At 37.3% G+C, this 15,546-nt stretch overlaps 1 protein-coding gene across 1 annotated transcript in view; it reads left to right on the top strand.

The window, feature by feature from the left end:
- SEL1L3 (SEL1L family member 3) overlaps window positions 1-6,303 on the top strand; it is a 39,333-nt gene extending 33,030 nt beyond the window's left edge. The window contains exons 22-23 of the mRNA XM_063310475.1: window positions 45-117; window positions 5,038-6,303. Coding sequence (XP_063166545.1) covers window positions 45-117; window positions 5,038-5,198 — 234 coding nt within the window. The 3' untranslated portion in view covers window positions 5,199-6,303. The remainder of the gene's footprint in view (window positions 1-44; window positions 118-5,037) is intronic.
- The last annotated feature ends 9,243 nt before the right edge of the window (window positions 6,304-15,546 follow it).

Raw genomic sequence — 15,546 nt, 5'->3', positions numbered from 1 at the left:
CTGGAGATTCTGTGGCTCTAATACTAACTTCTATTTCATTTCAGATTTACTACATGGGCTCCTTATTTGCCTATTTGTTGGCTGCTTTTGTCATTCAGCATTTCTGGTTTCCATCAGGTAATTATTTAGGATCACTATGCAAATGGAAAAAGGTGTGCAGGATTAGAATATTAGGTATACTTTGTATGTTTCATTACATACACTAGGGTTCAATCTGAATTTTAGCAAAAAGAATTCAAGCTAGTTTTAGTCATTAGAAAAGATGACTTGAGAAAAGCTAATTTGAGGCTTCTGTTTTAAGTGAAGAAAAATCATATTGGGAGAGAACTAAATAAATTGACAAAAAATGCTGTATCTCAGTTTGGAAAACACAGAAAATACCCTGGAATATAGCTTCATGTGTATAAAGATTAAAATAGATATTCATTTTATTCCATAGCTTTCTGTGTATTGAGGACTGAATTAATTGAACCAGATGCTCTTTAAAATGGGCACATGTGTCAAATACCACTAGTTTTCAATTACTCGCAGCTTTAAAAAGTGACTAGCTTTAAAAAAATCTGTTAAAAACTAAATCTAAGAAGTTCTATCCCCTATCATGGCATCATCAGAGTAATTTCAGCAATACTAAAATACTGTGTCCCAAGCTAAGGCATGGGGTGAGTATTTTCTTTGAAAATTAAACTATTTCAAGTAAGAATGGTTCATCCTTGTCTGTCTTCTCCTGAATCACAACCTTTTCTCTTCTGGCTGAAGAGGTACAGCTGAACTCACTCTTACTTTCATACACATACTTTTAAGGAGATTGTCCATTGAAACTCTGAATGAGTCACAGATCCGAAATGGTTCTGGATTGGAAGGAATCTTTGAAGGGACCCAGGATCTGTTCTTCATTGACAGTGCAACTGTATCTCTGGATTTCTGATTATCACCTTTATATGGTGCTCAGTGACCCTAAGAGCCATGCCAGTGTGTGTGAGCTTCCGGTAGGATCATCTTTGATGTTAAGGGATCAAATGAAGCTAAGAATTAGGGTAAATTAAGAATAATCCAAAAGGGGAGTGAGAGCACATGGAACTTTGCAGCCATGAAGGAAGCTGAGCCACCTAGGAGAAGAAGTTCCAGAATGAAACCTGGAAAAAGGCAATGGCAAACCTCTTCTGTATTATTGTCAAGGAAACTGGACAAAACTGAAACTTTAGACAAACGATGAGACTCTCAGGTTGAAAGGCACTCCTCTAGTTATTGGAAAAGAGGGTAGAATTTCAAGAGTTAGCTCTAGAACTGACGATACAGCCAAGCCAAAGCTGCAAGGATGTCTGGTCATAGATGGTGCCAGTATTGGAAGATGAGTTCCTCATTTTAGGAGGACACATATAGTTAGAACATAGGAGAAGCAGGAATCAAGGAAAACCTGATATGGTCAAAGAGAAAATGAAGTATACTGAATTGATGTTTAAAGAATAATTAAACTTAGGTAGTTCTAAAAGTCAGCACTGACTTGATGGCACGTACTGTAATCAATCAACTTTAAATAGACCCAGATAGGCAGAAATCAGACCTGTAATGATAATTTCATGATATTCTTATTCGGAGTATCATACTATGTGAAGGCATCATGTGAAAAGGTAGTCAAAAGGGCCATTGTTTATGCTCAGCTATAACTCAATAAATGAAAGGATCATATCTACTAGAATTAGTGGACATCCACTGAATATCAATATTATACAAATCCTTATTAAGGGCATAATGGTATTTCTCACTGAAAATTCATGGCAAAGTATAAAAAGTGCTAAATTCAATCTTGAAAGGACGTAGTATTACTAATAGGTGATTGGAATACAGATGGAAAGATGGAGGAATGTGGAATTACAAATATATTTGAATTGATTAAACTCAATAGCTTAAGAAGATAGATTGATACAGTTCTGTGAAGAGAATTCTATGTTCACTGTCAACACCTGCTTCAGGCAAGACTCAACAAGTGAACATCACTGTATGGAGAACATCAAAATCAAATTGACTACATAATTGGAAACAGATGATGGAGAAGTAAAGTTCAGTCAGCCAGGACACTTTCAGGTGCAGACTGTAGAACTGCCATGAATTATTGGTATCAAATACATGAGTTAAACTTAGAAAATTAAAAATAGTAGATATGCCACCAAGATATGACCTGGGCAACACACAGTGAGAATATAAGATCATTGTAAGGCACAGGTTCAGTACAATTAATTTTTATGAAAGAAAATATGAGCTGTGGGATTGGATAATGAGGTATAGTGAAAATGAAATGGAAAAAATATATTCCCCATACTTAGAAAAGGAAAATATTCATGTGGATTTTGGAACAAGTTATTATAGCAACCAGGGAAAGACAGAGGATGGAAGTTTTGGACAAAAAGTACTGTGACCACACAGACTTCCAAAGTCAAAGATGAAAGGACAACAGAGATGAAAGGACAACAGCGATATCCCAATGAGGAATGTCAACAGAGAAATATAAGGTCAGAAAAATCCCAGGAGAATTGACTGTTCAGGTAGGACTATTCAAGATGAATGATGGAAAAGAGGCAAATGAGATTAAAAGAAGATGGAAAGACTCTGTTGAAATTCTTTACAAATGAAATTATAGAACAAAAGCAATGGTTTTCCCAGCAGTAATGTTCAATTTTGAAAGCTGCACATTGAGAAAGAGAGGGAGGAAGAAGGTAGACTTTTTTGAATTTTGGATGTGGAGGTGCTTATTAGGAATACTGTGGATTGTAAGTAGAACCAGAAAGTTAGTCCTGGGTGAAATAAAGGCTGAGTGGTCCCATCACTCACAATCAGCCATCAGAAATACATACTATGGGCATGTGAGCAGATGATGGATTAGAAAATATCACTATATTTTGCAAGGCTGCAGGTACTAGAAGAGAGAGAGGACAATGGGTGAGATGAATGGACAGGATCAAGGAGATCACAGAAATGCCCCTGGAAGAGCTCTCCTTTTTGGAAGTTACACTGTCCAGCAAATTATGATCTCTTAACAGAATCCTTGAAGGGAAGGTTAGAATGACAGAAGATTTTACCTGTATGTTTTCTAAGCAAACACAGCAGCGGTTTTGTGTTCAACTTTTATAATTAAAAGAAAGCTGCTCTGTTCGTTGAAGACACGAGAATATCATCAACTGGTTTAAACCTGTTTTTAGGCACTTGCAGACTCAAGCATTCCATTAGGTTAAAAAATGCAACAGATTAATAGTAGATCATTAACAAGGCAAGCTAATGGGTAGCAAGGCGAGATAATTTCCTTTACAGTTTTTTCTTTTTTGCCTTTGGAGAGCACCTGAATGGCCACCTGGTAGAGCTGATAATTTTACAGCGTAAAGTTAAAGTTATCTCTTCTGAAGTAAGCCCCATTTGGACTGATGTATCTTACTCCGGAGTGCATTGAAATGTTAGCAGGCAGGATCTTTAACTGTATACCATACCAAATACGAAATCTAATACTGTATGTGATTCTCTGGTTAATCAAGTTGTGTACACCACCTGAGCTTGTAGAAGGAAGACAAGATATAAAATTAACAAACGAAAGAAACAAATATCCATCAATAAAACAAAAAGAAAATTGATCCCTAAGGCTCTTTGGCAAAATGACCGGATCCATTCTGGATAAGACAATGTTATATGTGAATGGGAACTCTATAAAAATAGGAACTCACTCTGTTTCAATCTGTTCTCATATTTCACAGCCTTTTCAGTCTAAAATAATTGTACTGTGGATATAATCGGATTCTGTATGGTTTCAATTGCTTTACAAATCCCTGCCTTGGTAGAACTAGCTACAGTTTATAAATTAGATTTGCTGTCCTCAATTTTATTTTATTTTATTTATTTATTTTGGTCCCTTTGAGTCAGTGTTGACTCCCGGCAACTGCCTGGACACATCCCTGCAGTTTTCTTGGCAAGGTTTCGGAAGTGGTTTGCCATTGCCTCCTTCCTAGGGCTGAGAGAAAGTGACTGGCCCAAGGCCACCCAGCTGGCTTCGTGCCTAAGGCCGGACTAGAACTCACAGTCTCCCAGTTTCTAGCCTGGTGCCTTAACCACTCTGCCAAACTGGCTATCTGTCCTCAATTTAGGGAATTGAATATGAAACTGAAATAGATGTTGGTGCCCCTGTGATAAATACTACATATGGAGAGTGAATCTAGAAGTTACAACATGCACCTGGTAGCTCTCTTGTAGAAGGCATTATTAAATGAAGTGGTGCAACCACTGGACTAGATTCTTCTCAAGGGCTACATAAACCTAGAGATTGCGTATGGCATGGGGTGTTATAAGCCAGAGGGATCTGTATTTGTCTCCCTTTCACAAACATATATTTGATATATCCAGAACAGAATATTTTTTCTGTGAGTCCTTTGAATCAGTGGTATAGGGCACTGAATCAGAATCCTGCCCTTTCTCTGGCACAGATGATCACTAGTGTTAAAACAGACCACTTATATCGAGATCTGGAGATAAATATCCATGCTTTCAAAAACACATGTACATTCTATCTCTGCTCAGTAAACAAATGTTGAATTAGAACCTCAATTTTGTTTGAAATATCAGCTTTTTAAAATACCCACAGCTTCAATTTCATACATTACTAGGAACGTGCAAAAGGGTTGTTTTGAAACCCTTGGTTCTGGGTTTGAAGCACTCCCTCTTGGGTTAGAAAATGAATCGTTCCAACCATTTTGGGAACATGCAAAGCTCAAAAGAGTTCCATGTCAATTTAGAAGAAATGTTTTAAGCTTGAAACTCAGCCATATTGAATTACAAAGAACTTCTGGAATGATCATAACCAACTCTTTCAAATTCAAAGCAACCTTTCAGATTGCAAAGGAAAAGTTTTGAGCGCAAAATGTTCCAAGTTTAAAAACTTTAACACATCCCTGTATATGAACCCTTACATATATTAGAACTTTTCTTTTACTTATATTTGTGTGCTAGTCACTGACCATCATAAAGTATTCATTTCGTTTCTATTTTGGTTGTGCTGTGCAGCAGTTATTCACCCAGATATTTCATCGGTGCCTGAAGGGAGACCTTTCCTTAGAGATGAAGACCCTAATCAGATCAGATCAGTAGAACAGGAAGTACCTGCTGACCCAAATGATTTGGAGGGGAATCCCTTAAATTCCCAACATTCCTGTGCAAGGAGTTGAAACATGTGGAAGTGTTGCCTTCAGAAGAAAACACCTTCCTTTTCCAAGCAGTAGTAAAATGGCTCTTTTCTCTTTGGATTTACGTTGTCTCCAAGAGCCGGTCTGCCTGATGAGGAAGCATGCCATGACCTACAACAAGCCAGCATTCTTCAAAATCTAGAGCAATTGAGGTGATTGTAATGAATAGGAAGATCATTTATGTGAAGCATTTTGAATGTTCTCTAAATTACTATATATCAGCTCCATTAAGAAGAACATGCTGCCATGAGTGCAACCACTTTTGAATGAGAATTAAACCATCCTTCTTAGACCCTGTTTATTTCCTGATTTGGGTGCATAAGGAGTTCATTATTTACATCTGTCTTCAGCTGATTATCAAATACCCCTGTTTGTTTTGTACTGTATAATAATTAATAAGAAAAAAAGGCTCATGGTATATTAGCTACTTTGTTTATATATTTGAATGATCTGGAATTAAAGGCAAAATGATGACAGCGAGTCAATCAGAGCCAATCATCCCATCGTTCAGGAAATGCAATACTGTTATTCTGATTATTGTTTCATTTGGGAATAGAAAAAATGTGAAGGGGAGGAGCAAATGTTAATTTTCTGGAGTGGGGGTAGGGAACAGCAGTGAAGTCTGGGCCCGTGTTGCTGTTGATAAACATCTACCCCTGTAACTTGAACAGCTCATTCCCTTTAAATTAATTGAGGGACTAAGGAGCCTGAAGACTGGCCAGGAACATTTCAGCTTTGCTGGGAATGGGAGAGAGTATTAATTAATGACTCAGAGTTGTGAGACTACATGGCGATCATGCCATTCATATTTTCTTTGACTTGTAATGGGATCTTCTGTATCCACTTCAGAATAATTGTTTGGGCCTAAAAGCCTTAAGCAGCTTGTGACTTGGGCATTTTCAGGACCATCTTCTTGCATATTTTCCTCCTTGCTTACATTCTCAGCTTTGCTCTGGATATCGGAACTGTGGAGTTAAGAAGTTTTAATACCACACCTTTTTTTAATGGCCAATCCCAATTTTGTGGACTGGAAATGATACAAAGATCCCAACATTTTATTTTTCTAGAGCTGGATTAAAACATGGTTGCTCAAAAACATGTTTGGCTGAATATTATCTGAATACAATTCCTATGGCTGCTTTATTACTTGCTGCTGATAACTCGTTGATTTTATATTATTATATGACTGTGTTTTGTAAGTCACCTTGAGCTAGCTAAGCAGGAAAGGTCAAAAGGGATATGTCTAAGAAAACCAAGAGATATGCCTTAATGAGGGAATTCATTTAGAGTAAACTAGGAAGGTTGATAATCTTGAACCTACTAAAAATTAATAATGTCTTATCATTCAGATGATATAATGCCAAAGAATACTTATTATTTAACAATTATGATTGTAAATAGAGTCTGTTTATAACTGTAATCTCCTGCAATAAACTATAATATTTAGTGAATATTAGAATATCAGAACTTCTACATTTAAAAGGAGCTTTCATTTACAGTCACAACAGTTAAAACATAATTTGTAATAAGGGTAGCTTTCAGATCACTATTTGGTGTGGATTTCTTGCGGGTTAAACCGCTGAGCTGTCGATCGGAAGGTCGGCGGTTCAAAACCGCGTGGCGGGGTGAGCTCCCGTTGCTCGTCCCAGCTCCTGCACACCAAGCAGTTCGAAAACATGCAAATGTGAGTAGATTAATTGGTACCACTTCGGCGGGAAGGTAACGGCGTTCCGTGAGTCATGCTGGCCACATGACCCGGAAGTGTCCCTAGGGACAACGCCGGCTCCAAGGCTTTGAAACGGAGATGAGCACCGCCCCCTAGAGTCGGACTCGACTGGACTTTACGTCAAGGGAAACCTTTACCTTTACCTAACTAAATGTTTGTTAAATATCAACTCCTTGTTGTCATAAGACAAAGAGGTAGCAAAGCTGGGTTCTGTCTCAATTTGTAGGAATTATGGTCAGCCTCAGAAATTTGTGATCTGAACTGGAAAAAACTCAAACTTTTCCAAAATTTATTGATATCTGAGGTAGAAACTCTACAAGCAATATCATCATCATCATCATCATCATCATCATCATCATCATCATCATCATCATCATCAAAGTTCTTCTTTAGTTGAGTTTGATTTTGGTGATGACCTGGACACATCCATGTAGTTTTCTTGGCAATGATATAGATGTCATTTGTCATTGCTTTCTTGGAATTTTTTTTCATCTTCCCAATCTAGGAATTTCCTGTATCAACTGTTCAAACACAAACAGGCTCCACCTTTACTTAGCTTTTTTGAAATCAGCACAGGTTGGTTACATAGCACTACCTGCTACGGCATCATTTTTTAAAACAGTTGTTGTTATTTCTGTCCTTTGAAAGGACTCCAGTTTCAGTTCCCTGAGGCAGGCACAACATTCAGCCTAATGTTTTAGATCATCTAAAGAGAAAACGTGTGACGTTTTTCAGTTGCCAATCTGTACCACTCCTGGAATGTTCCAGTGCCAGAAGAAAGATCACATTCTAATGTATGAACTGGTCTTGTGAGTATCAAATATAAGATAATTACATGTTAGGTAAGGAAACAATAGCTGACTTTACTGTAGGTTATCCTATGTTGAGGATCATTGGCTGTAGTACTATGTAATTAAAAATAACTATAAGTCAACTGTGGTTATATTTTGTTAGATCAAAGAAAAATCCCATAAGAGCCAAGCAAACTGGACTATGTTTTAAAATGGTTTCTATTAATCTTTCAAAATTGCATCTGCCATATTATGACCCAATATTATTTCCCCAGGAAATATTCAAAACACAGTTATGTAACTGCTGGCCTTTGAGGACATATTTACACTCATGTGAAATGGCATGAAGATTTTATTTGCAGAAATCACCATAATAAACACGTGCCTAGGAATGGAAGGCCACTGTGACAATTGTAATGACGTCAAATTGTAGATACTAGACATGGAAAACACCACGTCAACAGTTTCTTGATTGGAGAGGAGTAATAAAAAGTAGCTTGGAAGATAAATACATCAAAGCTATATAGCTTAAGTACCCATGTTTTTGAGCATGACTGCTAAACAGTGAGAGGTTGAGGCTCAAGCCACCTGTACCTCCCCTCATCTATAGGCCCACTTAATTCAAGATACGTGGGTTTAGATATGGCTGGAGGCCAGGGGGTGGGGGGAAAGGTAATCTCTTATACACTATAGCATGATTATTTATTTTTCAGCAAACAACTCAGTTTCTCTCACTGGAGTGCTAATGAAATACTCCTAAACCAGAAGAACATGGAGAAGAAGCAACTCCAACTTTAAGGAAGCCATGGCAAAATACCTCTTCTCTCTCGGTGCTTCTTAGTGGTCTCACTTGGCCATAGTGATATACAAGTATGGTCCAAGTAGTTGGTTTGAATTGCCCCTTTTTTTCTCTTGCAGATTAATACTAAACCCAGAGCTTTGTGGAAGATTAAAATGGAATTATATAAGAACTCCGTTTGTCTTGGCCTGATCTTGGAGTGTGTCAACATCTATAGACATCCTGTGAACGTAGCAGAGGATGTTCTCATGAATTGAAGCTGAGGCCAGGGTGGCATTCAGTGGGTGACTTGAAAAAGAAAAGATGAATCAATTCCATTTGCAAAAAACAAGCTTCTTGTTCAGTTATTTTGGGAAGGGAAATTCTTTAACATTACTGCCTCCAGCTTTGTTTGGTAAGGTAGGATGCCAAGTTCATTGGGGACTCAAAAGCCTGTGTTAAAGTCCAAGATAGAAGTTCAAAAATAATCTCCATAGGGATGTTCACTGAAATTGATTTCTTAAACATTGTGAGACTGCAGTTCTGAACTCACAATTGGGAGTAGGCTGCTCATTCTGAAAGCATCACAAAATGTAGCTGTGGGAGAAATTCCTTTTCAGTTTCAGTTTATCTCAATAAGATCTCATGGCATAGCCACATTTAATCTTCTCAAATATAATAAACTAAGAAAGAAATCCCATTGTCAGGAAACATTTGCTTTCCACTGTTCAATTTCCTGTTATTGGAAAGCAATGACTCCCTCCTCCATCAACTATTTTATTTATTTATTTATAAATTTATTCACCGTCCATCTCCCCCTCATGGGGGGATTCTGGGCAGCTATCAATTGCTGTATTTGCTCTGGTTAAGAGAATGGTTTGTAAGCCAACCATGAAAGTAATACTCAGTTTAAAAAACCCAGTAAAAATAAAAGTCAGCAAATTATCACATGAAATAAAAATAAATCACAAATCTGAAACTCTAAACCTTGGGCTCTTATAATGGAATCCCAGTTATACTGTACTTCCAAAATAGTTCTTTAAAATTTATTTATAATCTTGATGGAGGAAAGAACCAATGGTTCTCTGTAAGAAGGAAGTTCTGCCTTTATAGCTATGACCACCAAAAGGCTATCACCCGTGTTTCAGGCATAGAGATAAGGTTGATTCTTAATAAGGAAAGAGGGGGGCAATCCATGCTCTCAAGGTTCATTAGCTTATAATTTTGGAAGCATACATTGTAATAGAGACATTTGAAAAGCACCAGATACAGGAAGACCATTCTAAGATAGCCATTTGTCCCTGGGACACCATAGCTTGACATACCCAAGCAAGATCCACACACAACGTTCTAAGCCCTGCTCTGGTTTCTTTGGTGACACCCACCTAATTAGTTGTAAACTGTGGTTTATAGCATAGTCTGTTGTCTGATCCCAGGTAACCAGTGTTTATTCTATAAACCATGCTTAAATGTTGACACAGCCTAGAAATCCCTTTCCTGCCCTAGGCCAAATGCTCTTCAACCTAGATCCTTACCAAATTGATCTATTTCTTTTACTTGCTGCTGGTATATCTTATTATTTATTTGTTGACTATATAGCTGCCTTTCCACCAGAAGGAGGTACTTAAAGTAGCTAAAATAAACTAAATCACATAAAAAATTATTTTTACTTATTTAACATTACAATTGTGTGTGTGTGTCCTGAAAACACTTCAAAATGAACTATTTCTTGGCAGAGATTTTCAAAACTACGAGGTTTTTCTTACATTTCCATGAAATACAGTATAATCAGCATATGAAAGAACATCTTGAAACAGCCTCTTAGCCAGTGAAGATATTTTAATCAAGAGTTACACATGCCCTATAATTGATCCAAATCATCATTCATCCAGAAAATTCTGGAGCTGAGATGCCATAACACACCTCTTTCCTTTGCAGAATAACGAAATACTGGCAGGTGATTGGAAATATAATGGGGTTCAAGCTTTTGGAGTTTTCATGCATTTTACCAATTAACTAGAAAGCTTTATCAGCCAAGCATAAATACGATTGCTTTCCTCAGTCTGGAACTCTTTATAAGTTGGTCTATTAATGCCATCATTAAGAATCAGTTACAACTGTCAGTCATGCTGGCTGAACCATAGGAAGTAGTGAAGCAGTGGTTCATCAAATCTGGGATGAGCAACACATGAAAAATAGGCCTTCCATATCTAGGATATCTGAAGGGCTCCTACTGAGGGAAAACATTCTTGAATAAATTAATTGGAAACTGTACGCATATCCTCCAAACCTCAGACCTGCCACAGTGTTCAGTTTTGCAGACTGGATGCATACAGGAACATGGAATCATTTGAAAAAAGTAGGTAACAGAACCCAAATTCTTATTAAGGCAAAAGCCTGCCTGTATCTTGATAGTCCTTCTTGCTTAGTTGATTGCTAATGAACTTAACCTGACTGAACATTTCACATTTCTCTATGATAAAATGAAAGCCAAGCAGTATCATTTACAACCATTTAATTACAACAATGATTTCAAGCAAAGGAATTTGATCTTTGCTTGTTTACTTAAAAAGGAATTCCTTGCGTGGGCTTAGAAAATGTGCCATTCAATATGAGAGCGTTTGTGCATTCTTCTTTGAGCTTTACCTTGATGGCCCCTCTGTTTTTCTAGCAAATGTCTTTGGAAATCTATATTGTAACATACAGTCAGACAAGTAGTTAGGATGATATACATCCATAAGGTGTATTAGCTCAACAGTAGAACCTTCACACCACAGCTAACCAGCTCAAGTTGAGATAGAGAATAACTTAAAGGCATCTACTCCAATCTGGTGCCCTCCAGATGTGTTGTAATGCAACCTTATGGTCTAGTTAATCAGGGGATGATGGAATGATGAGAAGCATCAAATGAGGAGGCAAGGCTTGAACCAGCTGATGATATGGGCTGTATCTAAGCTTTTTATAACAACCAAGAGAGGCACTAGCTCAGATCTTATTTAACTATAAAATCACTAGAGACAAGATCATTTTGCAGTTCAACCAGGCTTACTTCTGAGCAGGCCATCAATTCAGATGCACATTACTTAGACAAAAATGGCATATCTTTTCTGCTATCCCTTCTCCCATTTTCAGGAGGTGGGTATTAATTAATGCCAATGATTAGGTTGCACCATTAAGTGTTCCCACTGTTGGGCTGAAAGATGACCTCTAAACCAGTAAATGCTGTGGCAGAAGTTAACTAGGTACAGAAAAAGGTTTCCTGATGTTTTCTTTAAAAAAGGATTCAAGAAGTTCAAGAACATGCAGTTCTGATGTCAAACTGTGCAGACATAACATGGTAAGGATATTTGTTCCATTGAGGGCAATATTTTATTTATTTATTTATTTTATTTATCATATTTTTATTACCGCCTATCTCCCCCACTTGGGAGATGTGGCAGTAATAAAATACACAAACACACACACACACACACAGTATACACACACAAACACACATGCACAAAGACACACACACACAAACACACACACTTTGTCTTATGGAATGTTGCTGTGAGCAGCCTAGGATTATCAGGTATGAGATAGGTGGCCATATAAGTTTTTGAAAGAAAAATAAATCTGTTTTGTAATGAAAGGGGAGCAATCCAATCCCCAAACGTTCAGAGGCAAAAGAGTAAAGGAACACTTAAACTGGATTGATCAACCACATCTAACCTGTCTAACCTCCATTCCTGAGTTTCAAATTCACCTTCTATTTGGTCACTTCCGGATAATATTATTCACGGTGGGATTATAGGCAGTCTTCTATAATCTAATCAATTAGATTAGATGGGCGGTCTTCCCCAGTATTTAATCAACCAATGTAGAGTTCAAAGAATGTCAATCAGTATTCTGCCCCAGATACAGTTGGTCCCGGAATAACAAAGTTCCTGTCTCTTCTACTTCACCCAAGCGCATGCTCTGGGCATTTGTCTGGGCATTTGCAAAAAGAAAGAAAAATAAATCTATGGAAGAAAGCTTCTTGGGTGCTTAACTGATATTCTGCTAACATTTTAAAGTGAGCTGTGAAGGTGACCTCTCAGATAATGGAGAAAGAATAGGGTAATGGACCATACTGGGAAAGCCAGTTTGGTGTAGTGATTAAGGCACCAAGCTAGAAACCGGGAGACCATGAGTTCTAGTCCCACCTTAAGCACAAAGCCAACTCTCTCTTGGCCCTGGGAAGAAGGCAATGACAAACCACTTCCAAAATCTTGCCAAGAAAACTGCAGGGACTCATCCAGGCAGTTGCCAGGAGTCAACACTGACTCAAAGGCGTTCAGACACACACACACAAAGCATACTGAACAGTAGAAATTAAATGCATATATATGCTTCTAAATAAATGATATTAAATAATACTTCATTATTATGACTGGTTTTATAAAAATATAGTTTCATACTCTGTAGTCTTTTTAAAATCTTTAATTTTGCATTCAACATCCTGTAATCCTTTTCCAGTGAGACAAAAACAATGTCAAATTACAATACTATTCCATTTTACATTGTTGGTCATTCATAGTTTTATCCACAGTTGATGAAGAACCCTTATTATAAAACAAACAAAAGCAGAAGTGAGTAGGATGTAAAAAAGATAGTTCAATATTTTAATGCATAACAGAAATTAAAGTATGACTCTAGAGTCTTTTGCTTTTTCCACAAATCTTACTAAAACAAATAATATTTCCACTCATTCTTTTCTGAGATAGGACAACCAAAAGCTGTTTTACAAAAGACTTTTTCCAACATTTCTTATAAACACCAGAACATTTTAATATAATACAAATACAAAATTCAAATTACACAAGCAGTTCCTTACAGAACATATGAAAAACTGTACACTAAAAAACATTATAAATAATGGGAAAAGCTAAAAGAGATGCAATTCCATGATCCAAAGTTGTTATAGGGGACTCTGGAGGATGCATAGTTTTGAACCAGAAAGAAGACTTCTTTGTTTATTGCAAGGCAAGACAATTTAATGTAGCCTCCCTGAATCTGGAACCTGCCTATTGTCTTCTATTACAGCTACCTTCTTATCCTAGTGAGCATACCTCAACTTAACAGGAGAGCACCAGGTTGGAGAAAGGTTGGCAAAATGTATGGAACACTCATGAGTGGGTGGGAGATATGGGGAAAACAGTAAAGGTTCTAAATTATGTGTGCAACTGATGTAGACACACAAGGTGAGCTGACCTCTTCCATCTTTTTTCTTTTTTGTACTGTGTAAATGTTAGTACATTGAGGCTAATGAGGACACATTAAATGGGATGGAATCAATGGTCCTGTTCTGATCCAGCAACTTTAGAAATGAGAAGGAACCATGGTTGGTTCAGGTTCTCTCTCTTCCTGCTCTGAACAGCTGATCATAGAGCATTGAAAGCTATCTTCATATTCAAATTCCATCTGCATACCAAAACCTACTTCCATATGTAATGTCCCTAGTGAGACTTGGGTAAACAGTTTGCTCCTGTTTTGATTTAAAGTAGGCTGTGTTCACTGGGTTGTTGTAAAACAGGCCAAGAGTTTTACTGTGCAATCAACTTGGACTAAGAACATTGAGTAAATCTTTGGAATTATATCATTGCAGACATAAACAGATGGTTACAAGCCAAGCTCTCACCCACAATCATCTTCAACAATGTATAAATGTAATACACCAAAGCAACTGCAGGTTTGTGATCACACTAATCATGTGAAATGCAAGAGAAGTGTGTTGAAAGTCCAGTGGAATGACTAAAAGTAGCTTACACCTAAGTAGAAATTTATGCCTATTCCCCACAAATTATATTTCAAATTTTCTCCCATTGAACTCCTGGATGAGAAGAGAGTCCCATGAAGAAAACATAATATTGAGGGACCAATTGTAGGGAGAATTCCACAGAAATCTTTATGCTTTTTTGTTCTTAAAATGAAGCTTATTTACCCAACTTCCTGTTGCAAAAAAAATATAGGTTTCAATACATGGATTCAGCAATCACATCTAATTTGGTGATCTAATGCCTTGGATAATATTTAACACATAATCATGATATGATTTGTTCATTTTTGGCTTACCATAATGTGTCAACCCATCCAACATTTCATGAGTGTTGATAGGGGCTACAAGGGAGGGGGCAACTCATGTCATGTCACTTTCTGTCACATGTTCCTATCACATGTCTTTGGGAGTAGGCAGCTATATTAAATCAATTAAATCAATTCTATAATTATGAGGCAGATTCCACAGCCATGTTGCAATGCATCACTTTGAAGACCATCCACATAGAGTCACTGGTGGGATGGCAACAATAAGTGTAATGAAGATGCTGTTCCAGGAAATTGGTGGGGATGGCAGCAGGTATGGGCCTTGGCTTCATTTCCCCATCTTCCCTGTCTACTGCTAAAAACAACTATTTCATTTCCCTGCTGCTTCAGTTAGGAATGAAAAGATGGTTTACAAAACAAGTTGTAAAGAAACAAAATCACATTCTTGATTATGTTTATGTCCAAGCATGTGGAACATATTTCTCTATAGAGAGAGAGACTTTAGGGAATACTGCAAAATACCACCATCACCCATTCAGTATGAAATGGTAGACTTGAGGGAACATTGTACTGAATGCAGTCCCTGCATTGATTCAGCTCTCCAACAAATTAGTTTTCAGAAGCTAAAATATTGGGTTCATAAAGTAGGGAGAAAAATAAAATTTGACTATGTATAAACATAATTGTATTGTATATTCTTTTATCATCCTAACCTTGCCTAATTTACTCCTAGTCTTAAGATTCTGTCCAGTTCTACATATACATATACATATACAGCCTGAAAACACTTTCTATTTCTTAAACTTTTTTGAACATGACTTCTAGCTCTTCAACTGTCAGTTGACTTCAACTGCCCTAATCCTTAACCACCACCCATCGGGCCTTAGGAATCCAACTTCACTTTGCTGGAGAGTTTCCACTATTCCTCGAAAAAATTATTCCAGTGAAGAGAAAAAGAGGTAGATTGGGTTA

This window comes from Candoia aspera, chromosome 8, assembly GCF_035149785.1.
Source record: "Candoia aspera isolate rCanAsp1 chromosome 8, rCanAsp1.hap2, whole genome shotgun sequence".
Classification (NCBI taxonomy): domain Eukaryota; kingdom Metazoa; phylum Chordata; class Lepidosauria; order Squamata; family Boidae; genus Candoia; species Candoia aspera.
The sequence above is the reverse complement of the archived record's forward strand: the minus strand, read 5'-3'. Positions and strand labels throughout refer to the sequence as shown.